Below are 11,448 nucleotides of genomic sequence, written 5' to 3' on the forward strand. Positions count from 1 at the left end.
GAAAAAGACATGACGATATATACAAAAGGGAAGCAGTTACAAATTCTAGAACATGGCAAAAAAGCTGCACATGAAAAGGTTTACAAAGTAAATTATATGAATTTAAATCCACTTGGTAAAGGAAATAGGTATGAATAAAGATTTAGCTATAAGAATTTCACTAAAAATATTTTTATAAAGAAAAACGCAATAATGAAATTGCTACATCTAGAGGACTAGTTAAACAAATGATGGTACATCCATACAATGCAACTATTAGTAGGATAGTAAATATTTATTGATAAAAAGATGTTTCTGATTTAGGTTTTTTTAAAGGTTACAAAATTAAATGTACAGTATGTTCCCATTTTTGTTAAAATACATGTACATATACACAAATAAGATACATAAAACCACTTGGAAAGGTACACCAAGATTGTTACAGTGGTTGCTAAAATAATGGCAATTATATTTCCTTCCAAATTAGTCAATTTCATATAATCATATATTGAACTGGTAGTAAGTAAGAAAAAAATTTTAAATATAAATAACTACAACAAGTGTTGCATTATTTAGGTGAACATTTTCAAAACAAACTCTTATATAGGAGTTGCATCAGTTCTCAGATCTGCAAAGTATTTCTCCTCAGTGTCCCAAAATTAGCAATAAAGGTTAAGAACATTTAGGAATTATATATAAAAAGGTAGGTATATAATAGGGTAAGCTAGTAAGAATCCTCAAATAGGAATTTATTACAAGAAGTCTTATCAAACCACTATCAAATGAACAATCAAGAATGTTTAAGACACTAATTCAGTTTATCTAGTTTAGGTACTGCCTCTGACATTATTACCAAAGGGGTTGTTCGAGGAATGAATGGAAAAAGTAACTATCATTATTCACGCCACTGAAGAGAGGATCTTCAATCACCAACTTTTGGGGAAAAGGAAGAAGAGGGGGGGAAAGTCACACTACAATGTGATGGATCTCAAAATTCCATGAGAATTCCATATTCGGGGTCCAAACACATCTGTAAGAGACTCAAAGGTCAATTAATTGTTATTATGGCAAATGCTAACTCAACCCTAACATGGGCTATTTATTGCTAACAGCCTGTATAACTCTGGACCACCTGCCTAGCCCATCAATATAATAAAACTTAACACTTCCATAAGAGCTACTTTTCAAATGAGTCTATGAATAGTGATCACAAAACAACATTGTAAGAGAAAACATAGACATTAAAATGTTACAATTACATTTATACAAACTTGTGTAGGTACCTAAAGAACTCAAACAAAACAATTTTCTAAACTGATGAGACTATGAGGTTTTAAATTCTATTATCGTAACACCATCAGACCAAGAAAAAAAGTACAAGGAATTATAGAATGCAGTTATTTACCAAATAACATTTATTACTGGATTACCCACACATTTTTAGATCACCTAGCACCTGTACAAAGACCCTACTACTGTATTGGTTATCCAACATCAAGAAGATGAGACTGAAAACTCACCATTCAGGCCCAAAGTTCAGTGTCTGTGTTTCTGCTGCCATTCTTCTCTGTATTTTCACAAAGATTTTTTTGTATGTGGAGAAACCTGTTAAGAGAAAAATATCCCCATACAATTAGTCAAGATTAAGTACAGTATTCTGGGCCAGAAGGCCTAACTATAGAGTGTGCTTTTGTGCTATACTTATGTTTCTGTCACCTAGAGTCAAAAGTATGATTTTAAATTCTTATTTAGAACAATATAGCAGGCAAGACAAAATGAATAAACCCATCATTCTCTTCCAACTCATGTGCTTCTTATGTTTATCTAAGTAAAGGAAGCAGGGCATAACATGAAACTAGTGAGACAGGTAGCAGCGGACTATACAGGCCACTAGGATGAAATTAAGTATCTTCTCCTTCACACTTAGAGCAGTGGGAAGTGAATAAAAGGTAATACATTCACATTTTCTTTTCTATTACTCTTTTGTAATGGCTTCCTAATCACTGGGAAGGACAACAAAAATCCTTAAAATAAAAAAATCCTCCTTCACCTATCTCACTGGCTTCTGTCACACCTCTTCCTGATTTCAGCTTAGCACTTCACACTTTAGCAAGGCCTTAAAAAATTATTTTGGAAGGCAGGCATGGTGGTATATGCCTTTAATCTCAGCACTTCGTAATGGATGCCAGCCAGGGCTACATAGCGAGACCCTGTCTCAAACATCAAAATTTTAGCACTTAGGAAATTAAGGCAGGAAGATCAAGTTCCAGTCCCTCCTGGGCAACTTAACCAGACCCTGTAACCAAATTTTAAAAAGGCTAGAGATGTAGCTCAGTGAGAAGTCCTTGGGTTCAACCTCCGGTACCACAAATAAATAAAACATAGATAAAAATTATCATAGATCATCAAGTTAAAATTATAAACTAAATGAATTTCATAAAGGACATTTCAAAGACAACTGTAAGCCAGGTACAATGACACATGCCTATGATCCCAGCTTCTTGGGAGGCTGAGACAGAAGGATTCAAAGTGCAGGATCAACCTGGACAAACACAGACCCCAATTGAAAAAAAAAAAAATTAGAACTCAGAAAAAATAAAACTACTGTAAAAATTATAAATATATTATAAAATAGCTCTAAGACATACCACATTATTCTGATTGCTGCCTCTGTTTAAATGACTGAAAAACGTAATAAAATAAGAACTTGTCTACAACTTAGAAATGGCAAAATGAAAGTGTGTTAACCTCCATAATCAGCCATTCATTTATCTGCCCTCCTTCTGGAAGGTATTTCTGGTCACATGTCAACCAAGTAGACTCCAGGAGACTCCTACGCTCCTACATGACCATGTAGCCCCCAGCCAGACAAGGGGTATACCTCAGACTCAAGAGGAGATAAACTTAGCGTCCTCAACTTAAAACAACTGATGATTAAAAAAAAAAAAAGTAAGACATCTACAGTTTAACTTCTCTGAAATTAGAATGCACCTTAAATAGATGCCATGTTATAAATGCCACTGGCTGGGTGGTAACTGTTCATTGCACATAAGCAGATGCTGCGCAAAATGATTACACTATGATTCTGCACTGATTTTTGGTTTTTCTCCGGTACCAGGAACCGAACTCACGACCTTGCACTTGCCGGGCAGGTGCTTTGCTGCTGAGCTAAATCCCCAGCCCCATGATTCTACACTGAAACAAACTCAGGAAGTGCTGGATGTAGTGGTGCAGAGCTATAATCCCAGCATGTGGGAAGCAGAGGCAGGTCTCACTGTGAGATCGAGGCCAGTCTGGGCTACATAGCAAGTCTCAAAAAACAAAACAAAACAAAAAAAGAAAGAATAAAATAAAGAGTTAAATACTTTTAAGATCTTCACAAGCAACAAATGACAAAATTTTAAACTGATAAAAAAAATAGTGGTGCCAGACACAGTGGCACACGCCCGTAATCCTAGCACTCAGGAGGCTGAGGCACGAGGATCTTTGCAAGTCTGAGGCCAGCCTGGGATACTTAGTGAGTTAAGGCCAGCCTGAACTATACATCCAGACCTGTCTCAAAAAAAAAAAAAAAAAGCCAAAGAAAAAAGGGTTTCCACTGTGGGAGATGCTGCTGCCTGGACCCTGCTGTGGTCTCTGGTGTGTGACCCTGAAATCACCCCTGGTGCCCAGCAGTGGCAGTAACACAGTTGGTGGGAAGAGCCCTTCTCTTCTGAAGGGTCCTGAGAAGCCTTGGCAGCCGGCTCAGACTGGCTCCCTGCCTGGACTACTGAGCAAGACCCTGTCTCAAAAAACCAAAAATATGGGCCAGGGATATAGCTCATTGGCACAAGCGCCTGCCTGCAAGTGCAAGGTCCTGAGTTTGATTCCTGATACCAAAAAAACCAAAAACATAAAACAAACCAATAAATAAATCATATACAAAAATGACATTCTATATAATAAAAACCTACTAGTTTGCTAAATAAGTTTAAAAGAGCCCTTTTTAAAAATATAAAATAGGAGCCAGGGGTGGTGGCGCATGCCTGTAATCCCAGCCCTTGGGAGGCTGAGGCAGAGGGATCATTGCAAGTTCAAGACCAGCCTGGGCTACAAAGTGAGCTCAAGGCCAGCCTGAACTGTGGTGCAAGACCCTGTCTCATAAAGACAGAAAAAAATAAAAATGTAAAATAAAAACTTTTAAATAATAAGGAAATCCTGAGCCAGTTTAGTTGCCACTATCAATTGTAAGTAATGCATAAAATAGAGAGCCTTACAACTGACCCATGAGATTCTATTACAATTACAGCACATCCCAACTGAAACGACTCTGCAAAGTGCCCACTGTTAAGATAAGTATCCACCTTACCAACCAGGCTTACTCCTTGATCGACCATAAATTAGTTCAGTGTGTTTTTTTAGAAGTATGTGGACCTACCTGACTATCAAACAGAGCCACAGATACTACCTTAACAAAGTAAGATTTTATTAGTAATACAAACCATATTGCCAGGCATGGTGGCACATGCCTGTAGTCCCGGCACTAGGGAGGCTGAGGAAGGAGTACCACAAGTTTAAGGCCACACAGGAACTTCAAGGTCAGCCTGAACAACATAAAAGATACCCTATCTCAAAAAAAAAGAATTTAAGAGCCGGGTTTGGTGGTGCACACCTGTAATCCCAGCACGTGAGAGGCTGAGGCAGGAGGATTGTTGTGAGTTTGAGGCCAGCCTGGGCTACAATGTGAGTTCAAGACCAGTCTGAACTGCATAGTGAGATCCTGTCTCAAAAAGACAGAAAAAAACCAAAAGAACTAAAAAAAAACCTAAAAGAACCTTTTTGACCAACTTTTTAAATCTCACCTAGACAAATGCTTTAAACTGAAATCCTTAGGAAACATTTGACTATTGGAAAGGCTCCAAATTCATAAAGAAAGTCAGGATTTGAACCAGACTGAATTTTTAAAAAAGCAAGATGCCAACTAAAAATCAAATGACTTAGTATTTGTGAAAATGTTAAAAATAACTTAGTGACAATTTTTTTCCTCTTTAACTTACAAGGCCATCACATATGGCCACATAGGTTTGTGGAAGAACAAAACTCCAGGGGTGCTATTAACACAAATGATACAAATAGGGTCCCTGGAGTTACATAGTACAAAGCCTGCTGAAATGTAGCCACAGTCTGGAATTATAAGAAAACCCCTGGATTCAGGCAACATCCAGGGAATAATGAACAAGGAAATCTTGTCCCAGTCCACTTTATAATCCCACCTATAAACCTTTAGGTACTGCAAAACTACCCCAATGCACAAATTTTAAGTGCTCAAGAGTTAGAAATGAAAGCCAGGTGTGGTGGTAAATGCCTATAATCCCAGCACTCGAATGGCTGAGGCAGAATCACTTTGAGTTCAAGACCAGCCTGGGCTACAAAATGAGCTCAAGGCCAGCCTGAACTGCATAGCAAGACTGCAAGACCGAATCTCAAAAAAAAAAAAAAGAGAGAGAGAAATGCTCAGAGCCAGGCACAGGAGGGCATGCCTGTAACTGCAGCTACTTCAGAGCCTAAAGCATGAGAATCAGAAGTCCAAACCTGGGGAATTTATTGAGATTCATGTCTAAAAAAAATTTAAAAGTCCCCAGTACTGCCAAAAACAAAAGCACTCAATAGGCTGTTGTTTTTTTTTTTTTTTTAAAGTCTTAAACTGGAAACCAAACTACTATTTATAAGACAATTTCCATAAGAAAATTGCAGTATTTCCTAGGGCAAATACTTCAAAGAATCTAAGAAATACTCAGGCATGGAGGTGCATGCCTGTGATCTCAGCACTAGGGTCAAAGCAAGAGGATGGCCCTAAGTTCAAGGCCAGCCTAAGCTATGTAAGTTCAACGATGGCCTGGAATACATAGCAATTTTTTTTTTTCTTTTTAAGTTTTTTGAGACAGGATCTCGCTCTGTAGTGTTCAAGCTGGCCTTAACTCCCATTGATCCTCCTGCCTTGGCCTGCAGGGTGCTGAGATTACAGGCATGCACCACTACACCCAGTCTGAGACCTTGTTTAAAAAAAAACCCAGAAAACCTAAGTAATAATCCAAGTGATTTAATTATCAAGAGACCAACATCATTCTGTTCATTCTCCTTTATAAAATAAAGCAGGAAATCTAAGAGGTACAGCTGGTGAAGAATCCTAACTTAACCTGGGCCTCGTAGCACACATTAATAATCCCAGCTACTCAGGAGAAAGTGAGGCAAATTCAAGGGCAGTCTTGGCAACTTAGCAACTTAGCATGGGCAACTCAAAAAAAAAAAAAAAAAACCAGAAAGGGCGGTGGGCAGCACTCACAAAGAAGATGTGAAACCCTGAGTTCAATCACCCTCACTGCACCAAAAGAAGAAAAATGAAATCTAATGTAAACACTAATTACTGTATAGTACTCTCTTAATTCTGAGTTCCTTCCCAATCAATTTAAATGAGTCTAAGTTTAATGGATTTTTATGTATGAAAAGGATAGCCTTTAAAAGGCCTCTAAATTATAATTAGTTTAACTAGAAACAGTGCCTTATTCAAATAGTTTTTCTAAGGATATAATGAGGTATTGAAATAAGAATAAGAACCTCCATTTTAAATCTCTTGGTGAAATGTTTTTCACTTGAAATCCTTAAAAGCCAGGTGAAAGTGGTGGTGCACACATGTAATCCCAGCACTCAGGGAGACTGAGGCAGGAAGATCGTTGCAAGTTCAAAACCAGCCTGGGCTCAAAGTGAGCTGAAGGCCAGCCTGGACTGCATAGAGAGACCCTGTCTCAAAAAGACCAAAAAAAATAAAAAATAATTTAAAAATTAAAAAAAATATATATATATCCTTAAAAGCCTTGTGGCCTTTATAAAGAAAGCAACTCTGAATTTATAAAACAGTTCCGAGTATGAGCCAGACTCTGAACTCGGCTCCTCCATGCTCTTCCATCTCTACCTTCCCTTGGAATGTCTCCTGCTCTTCCATGACTAGCACAATCCTGATATTTTTATTCTATCTTTATTTTTATCTAGCTAGAATTCCCAAAATTTCACCTTTTTTTCTTTCTTCAAAATTTTTCAATAATAAATTAATTAATTAATTTTTAAAAGAACTTTTTTTTTTTTTTTTTTGGTTTTTTCCCAGTACCGGGAATCAAACCCACGACCTTGCGCTTGCCAGGCAGGCGCTGTGCCGCTGAGCTAAATCCCCAGCCCCTAAAAACTTTTCAAGAGCTGGTGTGGTGGCACATGCCTATAAGCCCAGCACTCAAGAGGCCAAGGCATGAGGATCACTAGCAAGTTCAAGGCCAGCCTGGGCTGCAAAGTGAAATCAAGGCCAGCCTGAAGTACACAGCAAGACCCTATCTCAAAAAAAAAGTTTTCAACGAATTTTCTCATGATTTATTTGGCCTTAAGCTCTCTGCTGACACTGTCTCGAACTTTTCTGATCTAAAGTGGTGCTGCTCTCTACAAATCTTGCCCACTAAATTACAGAGGCAAGAGGGCCATGCACAGAATGGGACATTCACTACAAGAGCAATGAAAATTTCTCCCACAGACTTCTGAATGGCCCACTGAAGGCAAGAATCCCACCCCAGCCCTAAATGACAAATTTGAATATTTTTCTACCTGATCACCAACTATGAAGGTACTACCACTATTTTCAGAGTTTACTGGTCAGTCAGGCTCAAAACACCACAGTCCCGAGTCCCTCTCCTCCATTCCTCACATTCAGCCTGTTCCCTCAAATCTGTAAGATTTTTTGCATTCTTCTTTCATGTAGTCCAAATTCTTAACTCGTGTCTGGATTATTAGAACACAATTTCGAGCAGGACATGGTGGCACACACCTGTAATTCCAGCACTCGGGAGGCTGAGGCAGGAGGATCCTTCAGAGTTCGAGGCCAGCCTGGGCTACAAAGTGAGCTCAAGGCCAGCCTGAACTGCATAGCAAGACCCTGTCTCAAAAAGACAGGAAAAAAAAAAAAAAACACAATTTCAAATTTGCTCTCCTGACTCAACCTCGATTTCCCTGAAGCACCATGCTGGTTACAGCCTACGCTCTTTTTTAAAAACACTATGTATGGTGAAAACTCCTAGTATTTCAGATTCCCATCAATTTGAGAACTCATGCCTGCCAACTCAAAACCAAACAAATTTGTACCATTCACTGTATTTAACTTTGTTTTTGGTTCTGTGCATGCCTTTCCCACCCCCCAAAGCAGACTATCTTCCTTTAGTACAAAACTAAAGACCATTCAAACCACCTACTTCATAAAATATTTCCCAAAATAGAAAAAATATTACACCCTCTAAAAAGGAAAATCAAAATGATCCAGAAAAAAATGGCTGGAGACATAGCTCAGCAGTAGAGTGCCTTATACAACTTCCTGGGTTCAATCCCTACTAACAATGAAGGGCAGAAAATAGTAACTAATTTGGGAGGAAGGACACTGAGTACGGTTTTGGAGAAAATGAATACAGTAAGGTGCCTGAAATGATGTCCAGAAGACCTTGCACACTGGAGCAGAGGTAAGGTGGAGAAAGATTTGGAAGCAAATCCAGATAGTTACAACCAATAAGTGAATGAGGATATCCATAACAAATCAAGAAGGAACAAGCACAAGGCAAATGTCTTAAGTTACTTTCTCATTGCTGAGACACACTATCCAACACCCACAACTTAAAGAAGAAGTTTATTTTGGCTCATAGTTTGTTTATTTTTGAGACAGGATCTTGCTATACAGTTCAGGCTGGCCCTGAGCTCACTCTGTAGCCCAGGCTGGCCTCAAATTCCCAACGACCCTCCTGCCTCAGCCTCCCGAGTGCTGAGATTACAGGCCCACACCTGACCCTTGGCTCATAGTTTGAAGTTTCAATCCATAATCCAGAGAGCTCCAAAGCATGGCAGAGGGATATGGAAGGGAAGTGTGGCAGTCAGGAAGCACAGATGGATCAGGGAAGGAAGGAGTGAGATAAGACTCTTCTAGGACACACCCCAATGACTATCTCTTCTACCAGGCTCTACCTCCCAACATCACATTTGGCTATAAATTCATCAGTCAATGAATTCACAGGTGAATGCCACACCCCCATGATCCAATTACCTCCTCAAAGCTCCACCTATAGTGCACAAGACTTTGGGGAGACATCTAGATAGAAACTACAATAGCTTAAAAATAAAACCTCAGCAGATACCATATAGGAGTATAGGAAGAAAGACTAAGACCATCTACTTAAGATATCTCCAGCCATACCTTTTGCCCAAACAGTAGTACTCCCAAGGGAGAACCGAGAGTCAAGTTGACTCTCGGTTCTCCCTTGGGAGTACTACTGTCACCTTGTTCAGTGTGACAGCAGAATTCAGTTAACCTTCAATAAGTCAATGACCACTCTCACCTCACCTCCATCCCCAAATCTGGACATGAACATGTTAGCCTTGAAAGTGTTCCTCCATATGTCTTTTCATGTTTAGATAAATATCCATTCACATATATGTGGCAGGGAAGGGGAATTAAATACTCACTTTTACAAAATTAGAATCAAGGTCTGGCATGGTAGCCCATAACCGTAACCCCAGCACTCGAAAGCCTGAGGCAAGAGGATCACCATGAGTCTGATGTCAGCCTGCATTACACAATGAGACTGTCTCAAAAAACCAAAAACAGCCAGACATAATAGCCCATGCCTGTAATCCCAGCAATCGGGAGGCTAAGGCAGAAAGATCACTCCAAGTTCAAGGCCAGCCTGCACTATATAGCAAGACCCTATCTTAAAAAAAAAGAAAAGAAAAGAAAAAATTACCAAGGGCTAAGTGGAGGTGGTATGTTTGTAGAAAGCAGAACCCTGAACAAGTCTGTGCGTGTCTGAAACCCCAGCACTCAGGAGCCTAAGGCAGGAGGCTACCAAATGTGAGGCCAGCCTGGGCAATTTGCCACCTGCCCCGCCCCCTGGGGGGAAGAAGGATAAAAAAGAGAGAAAGAAAGAGAATGGAGGGAGAAAGAGGGAAAGGGAGAGAAAAAGAGAACAAAACAAATCTATCAAGTATCATGGACACTATGTCCCAATAAGACAGTCCACGCCACACAAGTGGCACACATATGTAATCCCAGCACTTGGGGAGGCTAAAGCAGGAGCAACTCAAAAGAAAAGAGGGAAGAAGAGGGGAGGGGGAACAGAGGGAGGCAGATAGAAAGGGAGGGAGGGAATGAGTGAGGGAGTCCAGTTGGTCCACACCTTAATGGTGCAACTTACAGTTTTTCAATTTCACAATAGTATTCAAGTGATATGCATTCAATAGAAACTATACTTCAAATTTCAGGTTTTACCCTTTTTCTAGATTAGCTATACACATCTCTCTAGAAACCCTGAGCAGCTGCAATGAACCACATCTCCCAGGCAGCCACACAACCAGGAGAGAAAATGATACTCCAAACTGTAGTGTGGCCAGGCATGGTGGTGCACACCAGTAATCCCAATACTTAGGAGGCTGCGGCACAAGGACTGCTGTGAGTTCAACGCCAGGCTGGGCTACACAGTGAGCTCAAAGCCAGCCTGAACTATATACCAAGACCTTGTCTCAAAAAAAAAAAAAAAAAAAAAAAAGGATAAAGTGTAGTGTGTCACTAAGCTGTGATGTTCAGTAGGTGTGTTAAATGCATTTTGAACCTATAATATTTTGAACTAAGGATAGGTTTATCAGAACATAATCCCACCATAAACTGAACATCTGCACCAGTAGGAAAGAGAAAGTGACTGACATAAAAAGGTATCAACAAGTACTTAAAACAAATTCTAGAAAAAAAAAATTTTTTTAAATAAGCATGGTGGCATACACTTGTAATCCCAGCACTTGGGAGGCTGAGGTAGGAGCATCACCAGAGTTTGAGGCCAGTCTTGACTACATAGTGAGTCTGTTGATCTACATAGTGAGGCCATGTCTCAAAAAAGGTAAGTTCTACGTTGTACTTGCTGTGGCTTTCCCTCCCACAATCCATCACACTCCTTTCCAACTTGAGCCCAGCAGAATGGCTCCCACAAAGAAGGGTAACAAGAAAGGCCATTCTGCCATCAGCAAGGTGGTGACCCAAGAATGCAGCATCAACATTCACAAGCACATCCAAAGAGTGGGCTTCAAGAAGCACATCCCTCATGCACTTAACAAGATCCAGAAATTTGCTGTGAAGGAAATGGGGACCCCAGATGCGTGCACTGACGTCAGGCTTAACAATGCCGAAGGAATAAAGCCAAAAGAATTAAGCCTTTGGGCCAAAGCAATAAGGAATGTCCCATATTGTACCTGTACATGGTTGTCCAGGAAACATAATAAGGATGAAGATTCACCAAACAAGCTATACACTTTGGTAACCTACATGCCTGTTACCACGTTCAAAACTCTCCAGTTGGGGGTTGGGGGGGGATCTCCAGTGAATGGGGATGAGAACTAACTTTCAAATAGTTACAAAACTGCAAAAAA

The 11,448-nt window shown here is 39.8% G+C and overlaps 1 protein-coding gene and 1 pseudogene across 1 annotated transcript in view; one reads left to right on the forward strand and one right to left on the reverse strand.

Moving 5' to 3' along the window:
• Nucleotides 1-1,534, reverse strand: part of Gigyf2 (GRB10 interacting GYF protein 2) — a gene marked incomplete at its 5' end in the record, with an annotated part of 99,949 nt that extends 98,415 nt beyond the window's left edge. The window contains one exon of the mRNA XM_013519902.1: nucleotides 1,500-1,534. Within this exon, the coding sequence (XP_013375356.1) occupies nucleotides 1,500-1,534 (35 nt within the window). The remainder of the gene's footprint in view (nucleotides 1-1,499) is intronic.
• Nucleotides 1,535-10,954: 9,420 nt separating this feature from the next.
• On the forward strand, nucleotides 10,955-11,419 carry LOC102004452 (annotated as a pseudogene).
• The last annotated feature ends 29 nt before the right edge of the window (nucleotides 11,420-11,448 follow it).

The sequence above is a fragment of the Chinchilla lanigera genome, unplaced genomic scaffold (assembly GCF_000276665.1).
Source record: "Chinchilla lanigera isolate Chin_1 unplaced genomic scaffold, ChiLan1.0 scaffold00052, whole genome shotgun sequence".
In the NCBI taxonomy this organism is placed as follows: domain Eukaryota; kingdom Metazoa; phylum Chordata; class Mammalia; order Rodentia; family Chinchillidae; genus Chinchilla; species Chinchilla lanigera.